At 41.2% G+C, this 27,238-nt stretch overlaps 1 protein-coding gene across 7 annotated transcripts in view; it reads right to left on the bottom strand.

The window, feature by feature from the left end:
- The window catches only part of SWT1 (SWT1 RNA endoribonuclease homolog), a 78,752-nt gene that overhangs the window by 6,926 nt on the left and 44,588 nt on the right, over positions 1-27,238 (bottom strand). For 4 of the 7 annotated variants that reach the window (XM_038414934.2, XM_038414936.2, XM_043490650.1 and 1 more), the window contains 2 exons: positions 5,220-5,286; positions 2,723-2,787 (listed from right to left, as the gene is read on the bottom strand). In XM_038414934.2, coding sequence (XP_038270862.1) covers positions 2,723-2,787; positions 5,220-5,286 — 132 coding nt within the window. Of the gene's footprint in view, positions 1-1,379; positions 1,472-1,493; positions 1,552-2,722; positions 2,788-5,219; positions 5,287-24,199; positions 25,490-27,238 lie in introns of those variants that run through there. The other 3 variants (XM_043490647.1, XM_043490648.1, XM_043490649.1) reach the window with 3 other exon arrangements.

Genomic DNA, 27,238 nt, shown 5'->3' with positions numbered 1-27,238 from the left:
ATTAAACAGCCTACTCACATAAGCACTCTACAGGTCTGTTCCCTTAAATAACACTTCAAACCAGGTGCTGCATAGTTTACACACACATTATTTCTCTTCAATATTACATGTCAATACAGCCCACTGGCTAGGTTTTCTGTTAGTATTTTCTCCCGCTTTATTGATCACCTCATAGGTTAGAATTTTATTTTATTAAAAAAGTACATTAACAATCCAGCAAATGGAAGCAAAAAAAAAAAAAAAAAAGAAGTGTTCCCATACCTGAAATCCAAGCATTCTTACTTTATAGTTTTTGTTCTAACCAATAAAATAAATTTGGTCATCTGCCCAAGAACTAGAGGAATGGAAAATCCCATTTATGAAAGCAAAATCATTCAAATGTGAATTGATGATTGAATGGGGGGGATGCATGCAGTGTACATACTCGACATGATGCTGTAAGTGAAGACAGCCTTACAGACATTTTCCTCCACTTATCTAGCCAATAACACAACAACATACTAATGACATGGGGCAGGTCTATTTACAAAGTTAGCTAGTGAGCAATACCAATACAAATTATGAACTTGGAAAGCAATTAGAATCATTTTGACAATACAGTCCAAGATATTCCTTAGATACAAACTCAGGAAAATATCTGCAACTCAAAACACAAATATTTAATTTCCTTCCAACTTAATTAAAATCCTGCCTAAGATATTGTAGTGCCAATTGATTAATAGCTAGACAAGATTTAACATCCAGGCTCTCTTATGATAAAGAAATAGTGCAATATGATACGAGTTCCATCTGGGACGATGGATTTATAGTAGCTATATCTAATTCTCAATGGGCCATCAGGGATTGTTTCTACATCTCCTTACTGCAAGAGGGAGCTTGATAGCATTAGCATTTTTATAGCACGTTGTTTTGTCATCATCACAGCTCAGAACATACTACTGATGTCAGGAAACTCAAATACATCCCTTTTCTACTTGTGAAAAAAAGGGGAAAGGACAAAGGAGATGCACAGAAGATACTAAAAATAGGCTCTGGGTGTACAAGTTAAAGATCACCATTCCTGACTCAGAAGTGTCTTTGCCTCTCCTGTCATGCATGAGTTTATAAATATTATAGCCAGCGGCTCCAAGATTTCTTCAGCTAATTCCTTCCATAACCTCAGGTGAATAGCATTCGACCCCATTAAAATTGGTCAGAAAAATCTGAGTTTTTTTTTTTTTTTTTTTTTTTTTTACTTATCCCGATCTGCATCCCTTCTCCTTTATTGTCTATGGTAACTTCTCCCAAAAAACAATATGTGACCAGATAACTAGCAAAGACTGAAGCAAAATAGGGATTGAGCAGCTCCGCCTTCCTATCATCTTCTGTTACCAACTTACCTTCTCCATTGAGCAATGGACCCACACCATCCTTGATCTTTCTTTTTTGGCTGACGTATTTGAAGAACCCTTTCTTGTTGTCTCTAACATTTCTTCTCACACACACACACACACACACACGCACACACGCTAAACATTTCCAGTTGCTCGGATCCAAATGTAAAGAAACACATCGAGAAAGACTGGAAATTAAGTAATTTGAGGCAGTATCTCCATTTGGTTTAAGATCAAGAATACTTTAACAATCAAGCCTCCGTAATCAATACTTTAACAATCAAGCCTTCTGCCTGTGATAGGCCACACCATGGCTCTATTTGTGACAGTTAGAACTATGTTCCCAATTCAGCAACGCATTTATTCATGTACTTACGTTCCACTGACATCAATTTAAAACACATGCTTAAGTCCTTTGCTGAATCAGGGCCTAAGTTCATAAATGGCTGTCAGAGCATGATTCTCAACATGACTGTGGATAGGGTTTTGTTTTACCAAGTATTCTCCCCCAAAATAATGTGCACATTACCTTAGGTGAGTGCACAAACATGAAGCATGGTAGACTTCTTGTTCTCACCTAAGTTAGCAGGTGTTGAGCTTTGTTAGCCCTGTCCACACCACCAGGACAAAGTCTGCAACTAGCAGGTGTAGGGGAAGAACAGTGTTTGATGTCCATGCCAAATGCAGCTCAAAATTCTAGTGTAGGCAAAGCTTTAGACACCAGTGACCTTTATCCCTAAATGTTTGTAAAATTTAATTTTTAAAAAAACAACAAAAACAAAAACAAAAGTTTCTATATTAAGTTTGTTTACTTCTAAGAACCTACTTCTCTGGACTGAGTTTATTCCAGATTTAGGGCTGGTCTACACGTGCATTAGTCGGTGCTAAAATATGTGAAATTCTAGTGTGCCCTAGCATGTCATTCACTCACTGGCCTATATGAACCCTGCTGGCACACTCAAAGTCACTTAGTGTACTTTAGTGTCCTGTTTCCAGGGCCTACATTAATACGCACTAGGAGACATTTAGAGTGTGCCAGTTAGTGCCCATACGTGCCAGTTAGTGCCTGGCATATTAGAATATACACCCCTTTAGTGCAGACTAATGCAGCATGTAGACAAATCCTTAAGAAAACTCAAACATATAGTGGATCAAAAACATTAAGTTGGAAGCAAACAACAGATCAGCTCCCTCAATAAATCTTAAGAACTATTTTGTATAGTAGGGGGATAATGGTTATTTTCTCTTAGAAAAAATCTCCAAGTACCATAAAGTAAAGCTTAACAAAATATAGTGCTACAACTGTTTCAAGAAATCCAGTAGATGTAATCAATCAATAACTGACTTACCTATACACTTCCTGTGAAACACACTCATAGAGTTCCTCAGCAGTAAATTTTATGCTGGTATTTATCTAAGATGAAGGAGGGAGAGTTACTTAGGATCACAGTAATTAAAATCACATGGCTGACATAACATACATTGGACCTAACATTTACACACTTAACTGGAACGATCTCAAGTCTAGACAATGGGAAAAGAATTGAAATCAGACTATATAGTACAGATCAAGTACTCCCTATTCAGAATAATAGGGCAAAACAATCTGGAGTTAACAGTGTAAGTATCATCTTGATTTTATTTAATAGCATTTTTATAGCAGCTTCCAGATAACTCTCTAGTACAGAAAGAATCATTCCCCCAATTCCATAGCAAAAGATTTATAGAATTCTGAGCTCTGAAATCCATAAACAAATATACTAAGCATACACAGTGGACGTGAAAATAGCAATACATCCTGTAATAAAATGCCTATATTCCACATATGGAATACATATTTTTGAATGTCCATACCGATATGGATCCATTAGTCTTTTATTTCAAATTCCAAGTGTCCGATAGTGTCTCTGATCTGTTATCAACAGAACAATATTTTCTATTTTACAAGTTTAACAGGATAGGAGAGACACTGTTGTCTGCTTTGTAACAGGATTTTTAAGGATGTTGAAGTGGCTCCTAGAGGCAGATTTTTTAAAAAATAAAATAAAAAAGAGACCTATATAAACAAAGTTCTGAATTTCAGGTTTCATATAAACATTCCAAACACTGCAATTCCACATACTTGTTTCTCTGTTTGGGTCCTTAGGTTGCTGTTTTGGGTCCACACTTTTAAAAGGGAAAAAAAAATTCAAATAATGGACATGAGCGACCTAGTTACAATAGGGACAGTTGTCGTTTAGGGGTCATCTTTCTGTAACAACTGACCCATGTGGTTGTGGAGAGGATTATTATTTATATTCTAGTATGTCTTAGAGATGCTAATCAAGACTGGAACCCAACTGTGCTAAGAACTGTACAAAACACACGGACAGGGCAGCAGCCCTGAAGAGATTACAAATATACCTATAGCATCACCCACTGTATAACCCTGGAGAACTAGCAGCAAAACAGGTAATGTACACCGATTCCTTAAATTTAGTTGCCAATTGGGTGCTGTTATGACAAGTCTTTAAAAATAACTCATTTTATCTTGAATGTTGGCTCTATTAGAATGAGCAACACAACCAAAAGTAAGATAACTGTTGATTCCAATGATAGAACTGAATGTCATCCTTAGAGTTAGTTAAGTTTTTCAAAGTAACTAAGTAATTTCATTACAAATCTTATGTAAATTATTTGTACTCTGTGTGAAAATATATTTCTAAGTTTTGATATTTCCACATGTGATGTACTTCAACTTCAAAATAAGGAGTTAAAAGTTATCTAAAATCTACAATTTAGAAGTTAGGAACTTAGACCAAAAAAAAACCAAACAAACAAAACAAAAAAAACCCACCATGCAATACATCATCAGGAAAGTGACTGAAACAAACATAGAAGGTGACTATCATTTTACTAATGGGGAAAATGAGCACACATGTTGAGCCTCACTCAAGGTTTCACAGCCCATTTCCATGGAAGAGTCAGGAATAGAACCCAGATCTCCCAACTCTGCATCCTCAGCGGTAGTCACAACATCCTTTCCAATTTTATACAGACATGTTTTGCTGGATTGTCAATTTGTTCCTGAAATATTTTATTCCTTGCATAGTGTATATATTCATATATATTCTAACAAGATATAGTTTGATTTCTTAGTATGTTGTGTTAATGCGGTTTTTAAGAATACTGTTGTTCATGTTAACTAGTGCACAAGCCATCGTTCATGTGGCAGTGGCTACCCATACAGGCACTCACTTTCAAAGAAACACTTTTTAACTGAAGTCCTATAAATACAACTGGTGATCTCAGATTACCTTAATTTCTCTAAATTGAAGGCTGCAGGCCCCAAAATGACTGCCTAACGGATTAAGTTAGTATTATTGTAAATTATTAGACTGGTGATATTTTGGTGACTATTAATTTTAAAAACTTCCCTGTAATGAGTTTATAATAAACCAGTATCCTAAATTTCAAGGCTGCAGCTTGAACAGGGTACCTGAATGGTTGGAGTTCCATTAGAAAATCCAGTGACCTCTGATTGAAAGAAACAGTTCACATTTTCCCCCCTTAGACTTTATGACCAATAACGGCCAACAATACCAAATTTCACAATTCTAGCTCAATTGGACCATGAATGGTAGCTCTACTGGTTAGGCAACTCACTACATTTGCCTGTAGTACGACATTTGGGGATTTTTAAGAGCAGGCTGGACAAACACCTGTCAGGGATGGTCTAGATAATACTTAGTCCTGCCTTGACTGCAGGGGACTGGTCTAGATGACCTCTCGAGGTCCCTTCCAGTTCTATGATTCATCTTTATTATACATTTCCATTAAAGATTTTCAAAAAGATAAATTTCATACCTCATTACTGATTAGGAAGTTATAGAGCATCCAAATGTCTTGAAAACTACTGTTTGGGGTCAAAACTCTAAAAAGAAAAAAGAAAAAAGTTTAAAAGATGTTTCGTAAAAGAGCAATAATTCCCTGGAATGATATACATCTAAAATTAGTAAGATACAGAACACCTCACTGTGTAAAAATTCTAACGAGTTCCAGAACAAAACAAAATGAACGCTCACAATCATTTCTGACAGCTGATATTTCCCCCCCACCCCAATTAAAAGAACTAAAAAGTTTATTCTCTTAGTGGGGAAGTTCTATAGAAGGTTTTTCCTCAATTAAAAATTCTAATGTGGTTTTCACACAGCCACTTCACTACATAGAAAGGGGGGAAAAGCATACAACTAAAAGCCTTTTGTTTCTCACTAGCAAAGCCTCTCTTGTGTCAAGAGGGCAACAGAAAACTGATATACAATGCAAAGCTTTCCCACACTTCAAAACAAAAACAAAAAAAAATGAAGGACTAGGTACAGTTTGAATTTTTCCTGCATATTTCCCATTGGGTATTTTAGTTTAGGGGGTTTTGTGGGGGAGAAGAGAGGAGAAATGGGACTGGTGAACAGACTGACATGCCAAGTTACTGATTCTTTTATTCATCCACAGAACACATACAGCACTGTCAACAACACTTCAAGTTTCCCCATAGTGCCTAAGCATGTATTTTACACCACAAAACAGAGGTACCACGTGTGGGAGCAAGATGATAGTTCAGTCTGTCCATACCCATTCAGTCCTTGGCCCTTCTGCTGAGATTGTCAACAAAGGTACTTTATCAGTTTTAAGAACTGATCTACACTACACAATTAGATTGACGCAAGGCAGCTTACGCTGACCTTATTACGTAAGTGTCTACACTACAGCCTTCCTCCCACCGATGCAAGAGCCTCACTACACCAAAATAACAACTCTACCTCCAGGAGAGGCGTAAGGCTTATGTTGGGGTAGTTAGGGCGACATAGCATCTGTGTAGACGCTGCAGTTTCTTACATTGTCTGTTGGCTGTCTTGCCAATTTCACGGCAAGAGCTCTGAAGTTGACAAAAAAGCTGGGAAGTTAGAGCCCAGCTGCCCCTCACTCTCTTGGAGAATGCCTCTCCCGCTTTCCTGGTCAGGAGTGAGGGCAAGAAGCCCGGGAGATGCTCCTCACTCCCTCCTGGGAGCCAGGCAGCTGTGTCAATTTATGACTGGCATATGAAAATGATTGAACGGATGAGACACACTGAAGAGGATGGAGGGAAAGAAGAAAGGATGGATAGGAGCAAGGAAGGCAGGAGAAATGAATCTAGAAGCAAATGGACTGTAAGGGGAACATGGGAGGGGAAGTCAGAACTAAACAGCCAGAGAACAAAGAAAGAACATCCATACAGTAGCTCAAACTGAAGAAAGTAGAGACTGTGGGTCCTGCTTGAAATGTGGACTAGTTTCTTGCTCTGACTGGCTGTAGGACTGACTGCATCAAGGAGTGCTGTTCATCCTCCCTCAGCCCATGTGGCTGAGGAAGGGGAAATCATGCTGAGCCTAACCCTGCCCCACTGATATGCTGCTGACCAAGTTTCTACCAAATGAACATCCTGTGTATATTACAAGAATTATACTGGGATCTGCGCTACGAGACCTGCCTACAAATCAACACTTAAGTGCTGTTTTGACACATCTCTGGAAGCTAACTGCTGGCTAGATAAGTGGTACAAGATAAAGGGTTTGGTTTTGTGAAATACTGGCCTTTTTTTTTTAAAATGGAGAGAAGGGGCTATACCAGGGTTTCTCAAACTGCGATCCGCGGACCTCTGGGGGTCCAAAAGGGTACTCCAGAGGATCTGCAAGTTATGTCCAGGGCCACCGACGCCGCTTATCAATTTCTCCCCCTCCTCCTACTGCCTCCTGCATGCAGCAGAATAGCTGTTCAGTGGCATGCAGGAGGTGCTAGGAGAGTGGAGGAGGAGCAGGGAAGGGGCACGGAGGAGGGGGTGGAGGGGGAGACCATGAAATTTTAAAATCAAAATGGGAGTCCTTGAGTTGCTAATGTTTGAGAATTGCTGGGCTATACAATTTGGAGGAACGCCATCTCTGTAGAAGGGGAACCTATTTTCTAGGTGACAGGCTGGTTAGGCTACTTAAGGGGGCATTAAAATAACAAAAAGGTGAAAAGGAGGAACAAATGAACACATTTAGTACAAAATCAAGACATTGAGAACAAAATTAATCAAGGGATGTGAAGAGAAGTTCTTTAGTTGCTTATACATGAATGCCAGGAGCCTGGATAATAAGAGAAATTGAAATTGGTCATTTATGGGCTTAAATTTCACCAAGTTGGTATTACTGAAACCTGGTAGGAAGATTGATATAATTGGAGTGCTAAAGATCAATCAGTGGTTATAAGCTATTTAGGGGGGACGGAATGGGCAAGAGGGGAAAGGGAGTAGCACTCTGTCAAAAATTACCTTACCTTTTTTTCTGAGTCACTGACCACTCAGAAGCAAATGATCTTGGGTGCTTATGGATCAATGTCTTAACAAATAAAAGCACAAAATGGGGTACTAACTAGTGTCTGCTATTGACCACCAAAAAAACACCCCAAACCTGGATAAGGCTAAGTAAGAGAAAAAAAAACTGCACCATCATAGGGGACTGCAATCTGAGTGACATTCTGGGAGGTCTCATGCTGCCAGCACTAAAACATATTCAGAATTCCTAAAAGTTACACATGACAATTTCCTAACTCCAATCCAATATGGAGAAAGTGTGTGTGTGTGTGTGTGGTGTAATTATCTATCTCAAGTATGTGTACACACACACACACACACACACACACACACACACACACACACACACTTTAAAAGAGCCAATTTCACAAAGCTGAAAAAATTGTGAGCCAAATCAGCTGGGAGAAAATTTGAAAAGGAAAATGTGAATAATACTTGGGAACTATTATGTTTTACTAAATGCACAAAAAGCCATGATATCTCAGTCACCAGAGAAGGCGACACAGCTTTAAAAAAACAAGTTGGCTTAAGGGGGAAGTAAAAGTAGCTATATATTTAAAAAAAAAAATGCAAAAAACAAAAAAGGGGAAATTTTTAAATCAAGATTGGATGTTTTCCAATAGACATACTGCAGTTTAAACAGGAATTAATTTGAGGAAGTTCTATGGCCTTTGTTAAGAAGGAAGTCAGACTAGATCAGGGGTTCTCAGACTTTTGTACTGGTGACCCGTTTCACACAGAAAGCTGCTGAGTGCGACCTCCCCTTATACATTAAAAATACTTTTAAATGTATTTAACATTATAAATGCTGGAGACAAAGCAGTGTTTGGGATGGAGGCTGACAGCTTGCGACCCCCCATGTAATAACCTCATGACCCCCCCGAGGGGTCCAAACCTGCAGTTTGAGAACCCTGGACTAGATGATCACAACGGTCCCTTCTGGCCTTAATCTAGGAATATCAATCTATAAAATGGTCAGTCCGAGTAAACTGCTCAAGACAGTATAGTATTTTCAGGTTAAAGACACTGGTTGTACTCACTGAAGAAACATTACATGAACTTAAAAAAAAAATGGAGAGAGAGAGAAAAGTTATGCTAGAGATGTGTTTACAACAATTTCTCCCACATGAATTCTTTAGAAGTCAGTTTTCTTCCTAAATGTGCCTAATTACTATTTCCAACTAAAATTAAAAAAAAAGAAAAAAAAAGTCTTGGAATAGAAGAATTCTTGCAAAAAATTCTAAATGCGTTTCTAGGCCAGGGCAGTCATTTTATATGTATATAAATCTCCTCATTGTATTTTCCACTGAATGCATCTTATGAAGTGAGCTGTAGCTCATGAAAGCTTATGCTCAAATAAATTTGTTAGCCTCTAAGGTGCCACAAGTACTCCTTTTCTTTTTGCGAATACAGACTAACACGGCTGCTACTCTGAAACCTGTCATTATGCAAGGCACTGAATTTAGCCGTATGGAGTGGAAATCTAACTTCATGAAAAAACTCACACAGATGCAGACAGACATCATCTTCCTTTCCAAATGCAAACAGATGGACATCATACCAAAAGGACTGAAGGTAAAAAATCCATTACAATCTACATATCACACAGACTATGCTTACAGCTTGTGCCACACACTCACAGACACTGCAGAACCACCTGATCAACATCCTCTACAGCAAACAGGGAAATATTAACAATGAGCTCTCAAAACTGGATACTCATAAAATACCAACCTTCCACACAAACTTCCTCATGGCTGGATTTTACAAAAACTAGACACGCCAGTCTCTACAAAAGAAAAAGGACACTAAACTACTACATGCCACAAGGGGCCACAACAGTGATTCCCTTAACCCACCCAGCAATATTGTTAATCTATCCAACTATACTCTTAGCCCAGCAGAAGAATCTGTCCTATCTCGGAGCCTCTCCTTCTGTCCCTCCACCCCCACGAACATGATACAGTTCTGTGGTGACCCAGAATCCTATTTTCGACGCCTCCGACTCAAGGAATATTTCCAACACACCTCTGAACAACATACTAACCCACAGAGAGCTTCCTACCAAGACTACAAAAAGAAGGATTCTGGGTGGACTCCCCCCTGAAGGTCGAAACAACAGACTGGACTTCTACATAGAGTGCTTCTGCCGACGTGCACGGGCTGAAATAGTGGAAAAGCAGCATCACTTGCTCCATAACCTCAGCCATGCAGAACACAGTGCCATCCGCAGCCTCAGAAACAACTCTGACATCATAATCAAAAAGGCTGACAAAGGAGGTGCTGTCGTCATCATGAATAGGTCGGAATATGAACAAAAGGCTGCTAGGCAGCTCTCCAACACCACTTTCTACAAGCCATTACCCTCTGATCCCACTGAGGGTTACCAAAAGAAACTACACCATTTGCTCAAGAAACTCCCTGAAAAAGCACAAGAACAAATCCGCACAGACACACCCCTAGAACCCCGACCTGGGGTATTCTATCTGCTACCCAAGATCCATAAACCTGGATGCCCCATCATCTCAGGGATTGGCACCCTGACAGCAGGACTGTCTGGCTATGTAAACTCCCTCCTCAGGCCCTATGCTACCAGCACTCCCAGCTACCTTCAAGATACCACTGACTTCCTGAGGAAACTACAATCCATTGCTGATCTTCCAGAAAACACCATCCTGGCCACTATGGATGTAGAAGCCCGCTACACCAACATTCCACACAAAGATGGACTACAAACCGTCAGGAACAGTATCCCCGATAATGTCACGGCAAACCTGGTGGCTAAACTTCATGACTGTGTCCTCACCCATAACTATTTCACATTCGGGGACAATGTATACCTTCAAATCAGCAGCGCTGCTATGGGTACCCGCATGGCCCCACAGTATGCCAACATTTTTATGGCTGACTTAGAACAATGCTTCCTCAGCTCTCGTCCCCTAATGCCCCTACTCTACTTGAGCTACATTGATGACATCTTCATCATCTGGACCCATGAAAAAGAAGCCCTTGAGGAATTCCACCATGATTTCAACAATTTCCATCTCACCGTTAACCTCAGCCTGGACAAGTCCACACACGAGACCCACTTCCTGGATACTACGGTGCTAATAAGCGACGGTCACATAAACACCACCCTATACCAGAAACCTACTGACCGCTATTTCTACCTACGTGCCTCCAGCTTTCATCCAGGACACACCACATGATCCATTATCTACAGCCAAGCTCTACGATACAACCACATTTGCTCCAACCCCTCTGACAGAGGCAAACACCTACAAGATCTCTATCAAGCATTCTTACAACTACAATACCCACCTGCTGAAGTGAAGAAACAGATTGACAGAGCCAGAAGAGTACCCAGAAGTCACCTACTACAGGACAGGCCCAACAAAGAAAAACAACAGAATGCTACTAGCCATCACCTTCAGGCCCCAACTAAAACCTCTCCAACGCATCATCAAGGATCTACAACCTATCCTAAAGGATGACCCATCGCTCTCAGATCTTGGGAGACAGGCCAGTTCTTGCTTATAGACAGCCCCCCAACCTGAAGCAAATACTCACCAGCAACCAACCACACCACACAACAGAACAACTAATCCAGGAACCTATCCTTGCAACAAAGCCCGTTGCCAACTGTGTCCACATATCTATTCAGGGGACACCATCATAGGGCCTAATCACATCAGCCACAATATCAGAGGCTCGTTCAGCTGCAAATCTACCGATGTGATATATAGATTCATAGATACTAAGGTCAGAAGGGATCATTCTGATCATCTAGTCCGACCTCCTGCACAGCGCAGGCCACAGAATCTCACCCACCCACTCCTATGAAAAACCTCACCCATGTCTGAGCTATTGAAGTCCTTAAATCATGGTTCAAAAAGACTTCAAGGAGCAGAGAAGCCTCCCTCAAGTCAACCATGCCCCATGCTACAGAGGAAGGCGAAAAACCTCCAGGGCCTCTCCAATCTGCCCTGGAGGAAAATTCCTTCCCGACCCCAAATATGGCAATCAGCTAAACCCTGAGCATATGGGCAAGATTCACCAGCCAGATACCCAGGAAAGAATTTTCTATAGTAACTCAGATCCCAAATATATATATGCAATCACATGCCAGCAGTGCCCCTCTGTCATGTACATTGGTCAAACTGGACAGTCTCTATGTAAAAGAATAAATGGACACAAATCAGACGTCAAGAATTATAACATTCAAAAACCAGTTAGAGAACACTTCAATCTCTCTGGTCACTATTACAGACCTAAGAGTGGCTATCCTTCAACAAAAAAACTTCAAAAACAAACAGACTCCAACGAGAGACTGCTGAATTGGAATTAATTTGCAAACTGGATACAATTAATTTAGGCTTGAATAGAGACTGGGAGTGGATAGGTCATTACACAAAGTAAAACTCTTTCAACATGTTTATCCCACCCCCCCCACCATTCCTCAGACGTTCTTGTCAACTGCTGGAAATGGCCCACCTTGATTATCACTACAAAATGTTTCCCCCCTTTCCCTCCGCTCTCCTGCTGGTAATAGCTCACCTTAAGTAATCACTCTGGTTACAGTGTGTATGGTTTGTTTCATGTTCTCTATATATATAAATCTCCCCACTGTATTTTCCACTGAATGCATCCGATGAAGTGAGCTGTAGCTCATGAAAGCTTATGCTCAAATAAATGTGTTAGTCTCTAAGGTGCCACAAGTACTCCTTTTCTTTTTGCGAATACAGACTAACACGGCTGCTACTCTGAAACCATTTTAAAGAATGGCAACCGAAAGATCATAATCAACTATCTACTGTTTTTTTAAAATGTCTCATTTCTTTCCTGCCCTGCAACCACTTTTGTTCTTTAAAACTACATTTTCTGTTTTAGTAGGAGATGTACATGAATCAAACTCCTAGATCCAAAAGCCGTCTGAAATCTGGAATGTTTGGATTCAGATCAATCCTAGTTAAATTATTACATCAAACTCATCACTTTGTTCTCTCAACTTCATAGCTCAGGCTCATCTCTGTTTTCAGGGTAAATGTGTATTCTCCACAGCCATGGAAAGGTATCTAAGAAGCAACCTCTAACAATCCCATAAGACATTGAATGAATGAGTTCTTCTGTTTAAAATTCTAATTGTGAAATAGAACCATTAGTTTTGTGACCAACTGTAATAAGGATAGCTCCGTGCTTTGGCCTGCTAAACCCAGGGTTGTGAGTTCTATCCTTGAGGGGGCCATTTAGGGATCTGGGGCAAAAAAAAATTGGGGATTGGTCCTGCTTTGAGCAGGGGGTTGGACTAGATGACCTCCTGAGGTCCCTTCCAATCCTGATATTCTATGGTTAAATTATTTTATCTTTATTCCCAACATTGGATGGTAAGCAAAAAAAAAAAAAAAAAAAAAAGTGAAGTGTGGAAAGCCATTGGTCAACTGTATACTTAGCTATCCGGAAACATAAGGGTTACGTTAAACCAAATAATAAATGGGGATATGCTGCACAATTTAGATCCAGCTCCAAACTTCCTAAAGTTCAGACTGGGAAAGCATGGGAAAGGAAGTTGAAGATGGGAATGCTGGTTGAACTGGAAGCTTTCTTGCCTTTCAGAGACTATTTTGTTAGGATTTTCACTTGAACAACCTTTAACTCAACTAACTTTTTCATAGTGGGGATATAACAATACTGACATACAACCTGTTCTGGGATGAAATAGAAACCTGAACAGCACATAGCAATGCTACATGTTCACAAGTCGAGTACAAGTGAAGAACATCATACCAAACAAAAACTGAGAATTTCTGGCAGATAGTGTTATACACAGATTGAAATCTGGCCAACGTACTTGGTTTAACAGCACTGCAAAAAGATCATCACAGGATTTTTTTTAAAAACTGACCACAAGTGGCCAGGACCTCCAGTTTTGTGTCTCATGAAATTCTGAAACTCAACAGCACAACATGCTAAACTACCACTGTGCTGAGGCACCGATTACGCAAGTTTAATTTATGAACTACGTCATCATCCTCCACCATCTGGATTTTCTTTAGAGGTTTTTCATCCAACCACTGTTCTGGCCATACCCTGCTTAGTTTGAGAGAATTTTCACTGAAATAATTATAACTACCCACTTGTGTGCCAATAGATGTAACAAAAAATACAGCCTTCAAAATACCACTGGTGTGTCTACAGTAGAACCTCAGAGTTACGAACACCAGAGTTACAAACTGACCAGTCAACGACACACCTCATTTGGAACCGGAAGTACACAATCAGGCAGCAGCAGAAACATAAAAAGTAAATACAGTACAGAACAGTGTTCAACAAAAACTACTAAAAAAAAGGGAAAGTTTAAAAAAATATTTAACAAGGTAAAGAAACTGTGTCTGTGCCAATTTCAAAATTGGGATAGGAACAAAGAGCCCATTTTTCTTAGAAATATCCGTTTCATTTAAATTAAGATGGTTAAAAGTACCATTTTTCTTCTGCATAATAAAGTTTCAAAGTTGTAAACTCAAACCACCATACTAAAACTAGTTGTCCTGGAACAGTCAAAGGCTTGGTCTACGCTACAGGGTTAGGTCGAATTTAGCCGGGTTAGGTCGATTTAAAAATGATTGAGCCCAAACAACTAACCCCGTTCCGTCGAACTAAAGGGCTCTTAAAATTGACTTCTGTACTCCTCCCCAACGAGGGGAGTAGAGCTAAAATCGACCTTGCTGGGTTGAATCTGGGGTAGTGCGGACGCAGATCGACTGTTTTGGCCTCCAGGAGCTATCACAGAGTGCTCCATTGTGACCGCACTGGACAGCGCTTTGAACTCCAATGCAATAGCCAGGTACACAGGAAAAGCCCCGGGAACTTCTGAATTTCATTTCTGGTTTGGTCAGTGTGGCAAACTCAGCAGCACTCGGCAGCAAAGGTGACCATGCAGTCCCCCCAGAATCGTAGAACACAGAATGTTTCTACGCTCCCACTATCATCTCCGTCCCTGAGGTTATCGCAGATTAAAAGGTGAAAAAAAAACGCACTCACAATGACATGTTTTCCGAGCTCACGCAGTCCTCCTGCACTGATAGGGCACAGCTTAATGCATGGAGGCCTTCAGTGGTAGAGGCCAGGAAAGAATTAAGTGAGTGCAAAGAGCGGAGGCAGGACGCTATGCTGAGGCTAATGAGGGAGCGAACGGACATGATGAAGCGTCTGTTGGGGGAGCAAATGGACATGAAGAAGCATCTGTTGGAGCTGCAGGAAAGCCAACAAGAGCACACCCCCCCTCTGCATCCACTGTATAACGACCTACCCTCCTCCCCATGTTCCATAGCCTGCTCACCCAGAAGCCCAAGAACGTGGGGTGGGGGAGGCTCTGGGCACCCAGCCACTCCACTCCAGAAGATGGCCCAAGCAACAGAAGGCTGTCATTCAAACAAACAGTTTGATTTGTAGTGTGGCTACAATAAGCAATGTGGCCTTATCCTTCCCTCCTCCCGGGCTATCTTGTCCGTTATCTCATTTTTTTTTTTAAATTAATAAAGAAAGAATGCATGGTTTCAAAACAATAGTTACTTTATTTTGAAGGGAGGAGGGTGGTTGGCTTACAGGGAATTAAAATCAACAAAGGAGAAACACACACAACTGTCACACCGAAGCCTGGCCAGCCATGAAACTAGTTTTCAAAGCCTCTCTGATGCACAGTGCGCCTTGCTGTGCTCTTTTAATCACTCTGGTGTCTGGCTGCTCAAAATCAGAAGCCAGGTGATTTGCCTCAACCTCCCACCCTGCCATAAACATCTCCCCCTTACTCTCACAGATATTACAGAGCACACAGCAATAACAATGGGAATGTTGGTTGCGCTGAGGCCTGACCTAGTCAGCAAACAGCACCAGTGAGCTTTTAAATGTCCAAAGGCACATTCTACCACTATTCTGCACTTGCTCAGCCTATAGTTGAACTGTTCCTTCCTACTGTCCAAGCTTCAAGAACCATGGGAGCAAGGGGTAGGTGCGACCGCGCGGTGCTGTTGGCTGGGAGAGCAGCCTGAGGCAGAAGCCTCCAGCTCGCATGATATTCCAGGCAGGACAATCTCCATGAGATGAAACTTAAAGAAGAGAATGACCTGGAGTCTCTGGCTCCCATTTGATGCTTTAAGAGAATAGTCTTGTCTGTCCAGGCTCCCTAAATCAACCTCACTGACATTTGCCAAGTGCACCCAGGAGACATACGACGGTTATCAGTCCTACTGCATCATCTGCTGTGAAGGCAAGGAGCTGCTGCTGTGTAGCAATCCACTATCATGTCTGCCAGCAGCACCCAGGAGACGTCCGGTGATGGTGAGCTAAGCGGGCTCTAGGCTTGCCATGGTATGGCATCTTCATAGGTAATCCAGGAAAAAAGGCACGAAACGATTGTCCGCTGTTGCTTTCACAGAGGGAGGGAGAAAGAGAAGGGGGCCCGACGACATATACCCAAAACCACCTGTGACAATGTTTTTGCCCCATCAGGCATTGGGAGCTTAACCCAGAATTCCAATGGGCAGCGGAGATTGCAGAAACTGTGGGATAGCTACCCACAGTGCACCGCTTTAAGAGTCGATGCTAGCCACGGTAATGAGAACGCACTCCACCAACTTAATGCGCTTAGTGTGGACAGACACAATAGACTGGATAAAATCTGTTTCTAAAAATCAACTTCTATAAAATCGACCTAATTTTATAGTGTAGACATATTCAGTCTCTCTCTTTTTAGGGTAAGGCTGTGAATCATTCATGGAGGTCACAAAAGTCATGGCTTCCATGCCCTCTGTGAATTTTGCAGCACTGGTGCGGCTGACCCCAGAACCACTCCCTCAGCTGGGGAAGCTCAGGGGCCAGCCACACCAGCTGCTGCTCTGGCAGCCAGTCCCTGGTGCTCCTGTGGAGCAGTGGTCCGGGATCAGAGTCCTCATTATCCCAGGCTGCCCCCCTCCCTGCAGCAGTAGTCTTCAGGAGTGTCCCCCTGCAGCAGGTAAATTTTAGTCACAGGTATTTTTAGTAAAAGTCATGGACAGGTTACAGGGCTGTGACTTTTTGTTAATTGCCTGTGACCCGTCCATGCCTTTTACTAAAAATACCCATGACTAAACCGTAGCCTTAACTATGAACAAATCTCACATTACATAAATATTTATTTTTATTACTGTTCTTTCCTTGAACAACTGATTGCTAACTGAAATCAACAAGCAGAAAGAAGAACCAATTTTCATACAACTGCAAAAGCCCCCCAAAATTTTCAATTGAGTTAATTCCTCTGCATTCAACTTGATAGTCATTACTTGTGGTAATTACAGTAACATGTACATATGTATTAACCATGCATTTTAGAGGGGATAAGTTTTACCTTCCATCTAAATTACTTGCATTGATTTGGCAGATTGGGCAAATGGATACGCTGCATCTGAGGGTGCTAAAGGAGTTGGCTGATGCGATTGCAGAGCCATTGGCCATTATCTCTGAAAACTCATGGTGAGCGGCGAAAGTCCCGGACAACTGGAAAAAGGCTAATGGAGTGCCCATTTTTAAAAAAGGGAAGGAGGATCCAGGGAACCACAGGCCAATCAGCCTCACCTCAGTCCCTGGAAAAATCATGAAGCAGATCCTCAAGGAATCAATTCTGAAGCACTTGGAGGAGAGGAAAGTGATCAGGAACAGTCAGCATGGATTCACCAAGTGCAAGCCATGCCTGACTAACCTAATTGCCTTCTGTGATGAAATAACTGGCTCTGTGGATGAGGGGAAAGCAGTGGATGTGTTATTCCTCGACTTCAGCAAAGCTTTTGATACAGTCTCCCACAGTATTCTTGCCAGCAAGTTAAAGAAGTATGGGCCGGATGAATGGACTAAAAGGTGGATAGAAAGCTGGCTAGACTGTTGGGCTCAACGGGTAGCGATCAATGGGTCCATGTCTAGTTGGCAGCCAGTATCAAGTAGAGTGCCCCAAGGGTCGGTCCTGGGGCCAGTTTTGATCTTCATTAACAATCTGGAAGATGGCGGGGATTACACCCTCAGCAAGTTTACAGATGACACTAAACTGGGAGGAGTGGTAGATAAGCTGGAGGGTAGGGATAGGATACAGAGGGACCTAGACAAATTAGAGGATTGGGCCAAAACAAATCTGATGAGGTGCAACAAGGACAAGTGCAGAGTCCTGCACTTAGGACGGAAGAATCCCATGCACCACTACAGACTAGGGACCAAGCGGCTAGGTAGCAGTTCTGCAGAAAAGGACTTAAGGGTTACAGTGGACGAGAAGCTGGATGCGAGTCAACAGTGTGCCCTTGTTGCCAAGAAGGGTAATGGCATTTTGGGCTGTATAAGTAGGGGCATTGCCAGCAGATCAAGGGACGTGATCGTTCCCCTCTATTCAACATTGGTGAGGCCTCATCTGGAGTACTGTGTCCAGTTTTGGGCCCCACACTACAAGAAGGATGTGGAAAAACTGGAAAGCGTCCAGCGGAGGGCAAACAAACATGATTAGGGGACTGGAACAGATGATTTATGAGGAGAGGCTGAGGGAACTGGGATTGTTTAGTCTGCAGAAGAGAAGAGTGAGGGGGGGGGGGATTTGATAGCTGCTTTCAACTACCTGAAAGGGGGTTGCAAAGAGGAGGGATCTAGACTGTTCTCAGTGGTAGCAGATGACAGAACAAGCAGTAATGGTCTCAAGTTGCAGTGGGGAGGTTTAGGTTGGATATTAGGAAAAACTTTTGGAGGGTGGTGAAGCACCCTCGGGTTCCCTAGGGAGGTGGTGGAATCTCCTTCAGTAGAGGTTTTTAAAGTCAGTCTTGACAAAGCCCTGGTTGGGATGATTTAGTTGGGGATTGGTCCTGCTTTGAGCACAGGGTTGAACTAGATGACCTTCCGACGTCCCTTCCAACCCTGATATTCTAGGATTTATCTTTTCCTCTCACATGTATGTATATACACACACACACACAGATACATATACACACACACACACACACACGTTGGTTTTGCTCAGAAAATATTGCTCAAGGTTCAGTAAAATCCATGTACTTCCTAGTCTGATTTTAAGTCACTGCATTCCCAACTAGGTTTAGATAAAGATCATAGTTAGCGTCCAAACTGTTGTAGAATACAACTGCTTCATGATAGTGATCATACTCAGGTTTCAGAGTAGCAGCCATGTTAGTCTGTATTCGCAAAAAGAAAAAGGAGTACTTGTGGCACCTTAGAGACTAACAAATTTATTTGAGCATAAGCTTTCATGAGCTACATCTTAAGCTTATGCTCAAATAAATTTGTTAGTCTCTAAGGTGCCACAAGTACTCTTGATCATACCTTGATCATATCCTAGGTTTTTCATAATGAATTAGTTAATACCAGATTATCCTCAGCCCCTATGTTTTAAATAAATGATTCTATGGTAGGGTTTTTTGTCTATTACAAATGGACCTTTTATATGCATCTGGTGAACTTAAAGTCATAACTACTACAGATGGTCTTTCAGAAACACCATGTCAATGTCTAGCATCTTGCAAGATGCTAAAAAACTGAAGGTCATTCGTGATTTTAAAGCACCAAAGACCAGAAGAATCCTGTTTATGTCAGAGCTGCAAATCCTGGCTGTAAAAAAAAAAAAAAAAAAAAAAAAAAAGCACAATGCTGCTAAGATGTTTCTAACTGGACTGAAACTATCAAAAGTTCAAATGCTGCAACCTGTGCAAGTCATATTTCACAATACAAAAGTGCGGGCATCTGGAACAATAACCACTTTGTAGTCAAAACATATACACCAGTTTAAATGGGTTATTAATGCTGTTCCATAACTTTCAAGGGGTTTAGCTGCAATGCATTCTCAAAAACAATTTCTCAACAGTTCTCTTTTGGTATCCTAAAGGAGGGAGTCTCTGGCAACTTGAGTCATGCTGGCAAGCATTCCGAGTTTTACTTTTGTTTTTTTAAATAGGCAAATTAGCTTCCTACCATCCACATATTGCGGTGGGGGAAGCACAGAGGACAAGAATCCCACCCCAGCTGCCCTCAGTCACCTGGTAAAACATGCATGCAGGAAACTTCACCAGCTCCACACTGCAAACTGAAGGGGCGGGGGCAGGAAAATCTATCTTCCCCTTAACCCTCTGTTAATTAAAAAAGCTTCCATGCAATCAAGGCTAGTTCTCTAGTGAACCTGCATGTGCTGGTGGGTTAAGCAATCACCTGAAATTCACTAGGGACTGAGGTCTATCCACACCCAATGCAAGAAATGAAAAAGGTAAGTAAGAGACAGGCAGCAAGACCTACTCCTTTTGGGGAATTTTGCACCACTGCACCTGTGCACAATTCATGTCCCTCGCAGATTTCTTTGCTTCCCCACAGAAAAATGACTTTTTGACAGGGAAGCAAAGGGAAGCTGCAAGAGCAGTCGTGCACCACTCCCTAGCAGCACAGGTACATCATTTCAGGCACCCAGAGCAGCTGACTGAGAGGTAAATCACCACCGGGCTAGGGACTCCCCAGCCAGTGGCTCCTATCCTGAGCTGGGATCAGTTGCTAGACTTGGGACTTGCTAGGATGGGACTTCCTCTTCCCCTGAAAAGAGTGGCTGGGGCTGTGTCAGACCCACCCCCAGAAACCTCCCCCAGCTGCAAGAAGTTCAGCATCCTACCTTGCTTCCTTCCCCCATCACTCCTCAGCTGCAGGGGGAGGGGTTGCTGTAGGGTGAGCTGCACCCCATCCACCAACCCCCTTGCATCTGGATGTCTCATACCCAGACACCCCCACCAACCCTCACCTGTACACCCAGAACCCCCTAACACTCCATACCTGAACCCCACCAAACCTCCACTCCTGCATCTGGAGCCTCCTGTACCCGGAGACTCCTGTACCCAGATGACCCTGTAGAGCTCCCTGCACTTAAAACCCCACCCTGACAAGTCCCACCCTCCTGCACCGCGAGGGCCCACATCCAGATCCCCCACACCACTGACACCCAACTAGTTGCACCCAGATCCCCACCCCACCAAGCCCCACTCCCCCAGCTTCCCCCGTTGAGGACCTCACACCCTCTGCTGAGCCCCAACCACCTTCACCTGGAAGCCCCTGCGGAGTCCCACTGCTCTGCACCTGGAACCTCCCCCCCCCAAGCCTCTGTGCATCCAGATCCCCCTACACCTAGACCCCCAACTGAGCTGCCTGCACCCAGATTGTTCCACACAGAACCCTCTCACCCCACACCTGGATCCCCCCACACTGAGCCCCTTCACATGGCCTGGTTGAGCCTGCCTGCCCCACACCTGGTGTAGAGGGGCAAGGCCCCAGGGTGTTTCTGGGCTAGGCCCAGGCCTTCAGCTGGGTCAGAGTCAGGTGCAGCCTCACCATGGAGTCTGTTTCCTAGGGGGTGCTGCAGGGTGATCTCCCACCTTTGTGCAGCCAGTGGCTTGTGCTTCCCACTGCCATGCTGGAGCCTCTGCATTTATTTATTGACAAATAAAACTTGCCAAATTTTGAAATATTGTGCGCAGAATTTTTTGGCACAGAACACCCTCAGGAGTAAAGTCCACTTTAAACCAAGGAATAGACCAGGAATAATCAATGGCCGGTATTAATGTACATCTAGGATTCCTGTTTAAGAACTAGAAGTCATCCCAAATTGTTTCACACCAGTTACCCAAACTAAATAAGCTATATCAGCAACAGGACTTTTTGCCAGTATAAACTGTCCAAACTAGGAGAGTTTGCTGGTATATCTATATTGGCAAACCCTGGAAGTGTAGACAAGCCTAATTCACTGGTTCTTAGTTCTTAATTTCTCAGTCTGGTGGAGGAAAGGTTGGATCCAATGTTCTAGTTTGGACCATTTTTAAATAAAACTTATTCGCTAGGTCTATGTTAGCCACCATAATCATACTTAATAACACACTGACACAATGGCGTGGACTTAACTTTTAAACTTGACATGTGTCTATGCACAAGAAAACACATTACATAAAACAGACACACACAAACCATTTGAAAAAGAACTTTTGCAGAAGCTTACTTTCACCTCCTCCCTGTGACCTCCGTATATTGAATTGACAAATTTATAAAACAAGCAAACAAGTTATCTCCAGAAAGAAGCAGAATATACTAGTACTGAATTTTGATACCACAGTGAAGGAAACAGAGAGCAACTGTCTTCTAAAAGGTATGAAGAAACCTCGGTTGCAAGATAACTCAAGAAAGGCCATATGGTGCTAAGAGCAGTGCTCTCCAAAATTGTATTGACTCTATTTGCTAGTGAGAAACTTTTTGTACCAGCCAACTTAGTTGTTTTTCTTCCATTAAGGCATTAAAATAAAGTTAAGAACCATTGTGTATTTTTTAAACACTATGTGCCTGATTTTCAGATAAGTTCCCACAGTTCCAGTTGAAGTCAATGGAAATTCTAGGAGGTCAACATCTCTGAACAATCAGGTGCCATATGTTTAAGAAATGAAATTATAATCCTAGACTTCAATTTATTTTAACGTTTCCATCTCTAGATCTGCACTTTTTAGATTCAACTCTAAAGCATTAAAAATAAAAATATCCCTTTTCCATTAGGTGCTACTAGCATACTGAGAACAAGTTAAGAAAATCAAGTCATTTAATGCAACCAAACATGCTCCATTATGTTCCACAAATGAACTATCTAGGATTAGATGTTTAAAACAGGACTATGTGAATTTTTTTTTCCATTATAACACACTATGATCAGTTAACAGATTCACTGTGAAAGCCTTGTTCGAAATGGTGAACTATTTCAAAATTGGGACAGGAACAAAAAGCCCATTTTTCTTAGAAGTGTACTGAGGGAAAAGGACATTTTAAATTAAAAAAACATGGCTATGCTTACTTACTGAAGGCAAGTTTTAATTATTGTTTAAAAAAATCAGTTTAAGAGCAAGAATATTGTACTGAAAACATGCAGGCAATAATAGTTTCTCACATACAAATTCTCAAGGGCCCAGATTATGCATAAAAACATTTTTTTTCTTTTAAAAAATTAGCTATACTTGCCAGAATAAGCTGATGGCTTGTACAAACCCCTCTAGGAACCTTAAATGCTTCTCTGATATAAGCTTTTTAAAGATTGGTAGGTCTATTCATTTTTAGTGCTCTCATCAGCATGGTAACTGGAAGACGAAAAGCAGCTAACAATAAAATAATTTAAAAAACTTTCATAGGATTAAGTTGAACTGGGCCAACTATAGCTTTTTTACTATTGATATTAATATTTGGCACTTATATAGTGTCTCTCACCATAGCATCTCAAAGTGTTAATTACAACTTTGGGCTAAATTCACTGCTGATGTAAGTAGATGCAACTCCAGTATATGATTTTGGACCATTAAATCTAACACTCTTAACATTTACAGTGAGGTAAATAAGTTAGGGAGAATTAGTGGTTTCCTCATGATCACACAGCAAATCAGCATCAGAGCTGAAAACAAAAGCCATGACTCCTGATGTCCTATTCCAGCGTTTCTCAGACTGGGGTCCCTGGACCCCTGGGAGTCCCCAAGAATACTCCAGGGGGTCCACGGGCCCTGCTGAGAAATTCCTCCCCCTTCCTCTCAGCATGCCAGGGAACAGGCTTTCTACCTGCCCTGACTCCGTGCTGCTCCTGGAAACGGCCAGCAAGTCCCTGCATCCCCTTGGGGGGGGGGGGTGATGAGGTGGGGGGAGGGGTCTCAGAGCCAACTCCGCAACTCCCATTGGCCAGGAACCGCAGCCCACTGGGGGTGGTGAACAGAGATCCCTGGTCCTCACCCCCCCGCCTAGGAGCTGCTGTCAGAGGCATGTGCTAGTTGCTTTCAGGAGCCACCCCAGGTAAGAGCTGCACCCCTCATCCCTTCCCACACCCAAACTTCCCCCCCCAGAGCCCGCACCCTGCCCTGCACCCAAACCCCCTGCCCCAGCCTAGTGAAAGTGAGTGAGGACGGGGGAAAAGTGAGCAATGGAGGGAGGGGGGATGGAGTGAGTGGGGGCAGGGTCTCAGAGAAGAAGTGGGGCAAGGCTGAGCGGAGCAGCTCAGAGATCCCCAAAAAATTTTAAAACAAAAAGTGGGATCGTCTGTTGCATTAGAATAGGACAGCAGTTCTCAAACTTTAGCAAGACACACACTAATATACACAAAATTTTGTTCTCTTGTGCTGGATTAAAATGTAGTCTGTGTAGAGTTACTGAAAGACAAACACTTCCTAGATGTAGAAAATATCTAGAGGCAAGTGCTAATGCAACTTTACTTCCAATTCAAGCATATTGTTTCTCATAAGTCCAAATCCTGCAAGCTATGCAGCATCTTATGAGATCAGATCATAGAGATGATTTATTTATTTGTTATAAAGCAAAATATTTAAAACTTTTCTTCTCCTAAAAATCACAAACAGCCCAATCTTACTCCAAGTGAAACCAACGACAGGCTTTCTATGGACTTCAGTGAGGCACAATCCTGAAAACCATTTATTGTATGAATACGTCCACTGACTTCGGGAGGACTATTTAAAGTCTCAGTAAAGATTTACAAGATCAGGCCCTAAGTTAGTACATCAAAGTATTTGACTCCAAAATAAACCCTAATACATACAAAACTCTAACCAACTCTGAAAATTTAACAAATATCATCTATGCAATAACCCTTTAGCATGTATTTTAAGATTACATAAAGATTACATTGGCTTTAGAATATGCTGAGGAGAGAAGCTATTAGATTTCCACAGAACAATCAGCCCTTCTCCTCCTCAGTCACTGGAATTTTCTCACCACCTGAACAACTGTAGAGACATCCTTGAATTTAAAATATCTTTCATAACCTTCAGCATAAGGAACAGATGAAGCACTGAATGCTGGCAAAGAACAAAGTTTAAGTACATTTGCTTGGCTTTACAATCTGGCTGAGAGGATTAATTTAAGGAGTTTAAAACCTTCTAAAAAAGATAAACATAATAAAATGTTTTCTTTTGTCAATTTAAAATATGGTTATAGACAGAACAAATATGGTTATAGACAGAACAAAAGCTATTCCATTCTCATTCTTTGGCATGAGCAATTTTCATGTATTTACAGATACAGAAATGGCCTTTTGTATTGGGATATATTTGATCCAGAGAATAAAATGGTTAATTTTACCAAACTGTTCTGCCTTGGAATAATCCATGCCTTTGAGTGGCACAAGTTTCCCTTAGCAACTATCTCTGCTTAACATGGAAATGGAAACAGCACCGTTTCCAATTCATTTTCATTAAGATAGTGATTCTGTCACGTATACGTTTAGAAATTGACAAAAATAATGACACCTCCATGCATTTCCCACAGGCCACTGAACTAGAATTAGAAAGTAATGGACTTTCATCCCTTACTAATCTGGGCCACATTCAAACCCAAAAACTGCAAATGAACGGTTTCATACCCCACAGCCAGTCAGTCCTGTGTGCGCTAAGGGACAGATTTCCAAGAGTTCAGCTACACCGAAGTAAGAGGCAAGATTTTCAGAAGAGGCAAGCACCCACAACTCCAACTGAAGTTAATGGGAGTTACAGGTGTTCAATAATTTCTAAAATTCAAGCACTACAGGACAGATTTTCAAATGCTCAGCACCAACAAATGGGCCAGCTTTTCAAGAGTGCTCGGCACCCAGCAGCTCCCATTGTGACACTCAGTGTGCTGAGTTCTTTTGATAACCTGGCCATTTGTTTTTGGCACGTAGGTAAGTGTTGAGCTGAAACTTCTGAAAAAAAAAAAAAAAAAAAATCAAAAGTCTTACATGACTAAATCCTTAAGATTGATTGTTATAATGTAGATAAACAAATCATTTACATATATGATTGGCACATCATCTTTTCCTCTTAACTGAAGTTTTTTGGAAAAATCTAAAATTTTAAATCAATAATAAACTTAACCAGTAGAACTTTAAACACAAGAAAAGTCATACGTCCTAACCCAATATGACAATGACTTAAAACACAACACAAAAAAACCACTAAGTCACTCAGTCCTCCCAGTCCTACACACAGCACGTGTGTATTTTGAAATGCAGACCTGGAGGTAATACTACTTAAACAGAGAAAACATGATATATTATGCACTATATTACATAATCAAACTATCTATTCTATATTTTTAGAGTCACAATATAGCAAACATTTCTTAAGGGATATAATGCTTCCTAGCGAGAAAAGTTGCAAGTAACTATCCAAGGTATGGAGCAAGGCACTTAGAAATGTTTCCAGTATTGATCTTAGATTTATCTCTCATTCATGTGCACACATGTGCAAGCTCACACTTTACTTCAGAAATTCTTGCTGGGAAATTAAGAGATTTTCTCTTCATATGTATTATACACAAGCTTTAATTACATGATCACATGTATAAATTGCAAGTTCTATTTTTCCCCAAACTTTTTGTTAAGTGAACTTTGTAATTAAAGAAAAAAAGCTATGCACATGTCACATAATTAAATACAGTTTTAGTAATCAAGTATTTAAATTAATTTTTGGATGGCTAGAGTAACCCCACCTGATATTTGTTTATTGAGAACTGAAATTACACCTTCACCATTTCTCCCTAGGAATGGGCTGCTTAATTTTTGGTCTGAAATTTAGAAGCCAGTTGAGTTTTCAATTTAACTTACTAGTAGACACCCATGTCTTTTTCACAGGATCTAATATGGGCAATTTCTGTTGTAAATCTCAACAAACAGGCACAGAAAGTTTATTTTACCCTGAGATAGGTTACCGCAAACATTATGAAGAATTAATTCCAGTTTTAATAACTGTCTTTCCCCAGATGTTCTCCTTCCTGTAATCATATAATTATTTTATCGACTAATACAAAATGTAACAAGTTTGAACCTACCTTTTAAAAAAATATAAAGGACTAAAGAAAATAACGTTAAGTTAATCTATTTTCTTTAGATTCACACACACAGCATAAAAACCACATACAAAGTGGTATGCATTTTCCCCCCACCCGAAGTTCAGGCTTTTTGTTTTGATGTTCAATATTGTGATCACTTGGAGTTGATGGGTAAATGGTTTTATGTATTTTGTGGGGGAGGGAAAGTAATTCAGAAGCCTCTGACAGATTTAAATACCTGTAATAAAGGTTAAAAACAAACAGAACAAGCCCTAAATTTACAGGGTACAGTTTAATTCTGGTCTGCAACTTTCTATGTCCCTGAATTCTTTTCTCCACAATGCCCCCTACTGCAAGTTTTCAAACAAACAATCAACACAAAGGCTAATCATTTCTAAATAGAACCTTTTATCTGATACTCTGCTTCCTGAAGCTTCTTAGAGGTATAAATATACTTATCACACAATACTAAAAACTCTCCTCTTTTACACAAGTGAAATTTATAAAGAGGTTTAAAAAAAAAAAAAAGCCACTCCCTAAAGGCTATTACACAGAAGTAACCATATGGAAAACTTCTATACATTAATATAAAAATGGTAACCCTTTTTTGTCATCTTTTAAA

This window comes from Dermochelys coriacea, chromosome 8, assembly GCF_009764565.3.
Source record: "Dermochelys coriacea isolate rDerCor1 chromosome 8, rDerCor1.pri.v4, whole genome shotgun sequence".
Lineage (NCBI taxonomy): Eukaryota > Metazoa > Chordata > Testudines > Dermochelyidae > Dermochelys > Dermochelys coriacea.
The sequence above is the reverse complement of the archived record's forward strand: the minus strand, read 5'-3'. Positions and strand labels throughout refer to the sequence as shown.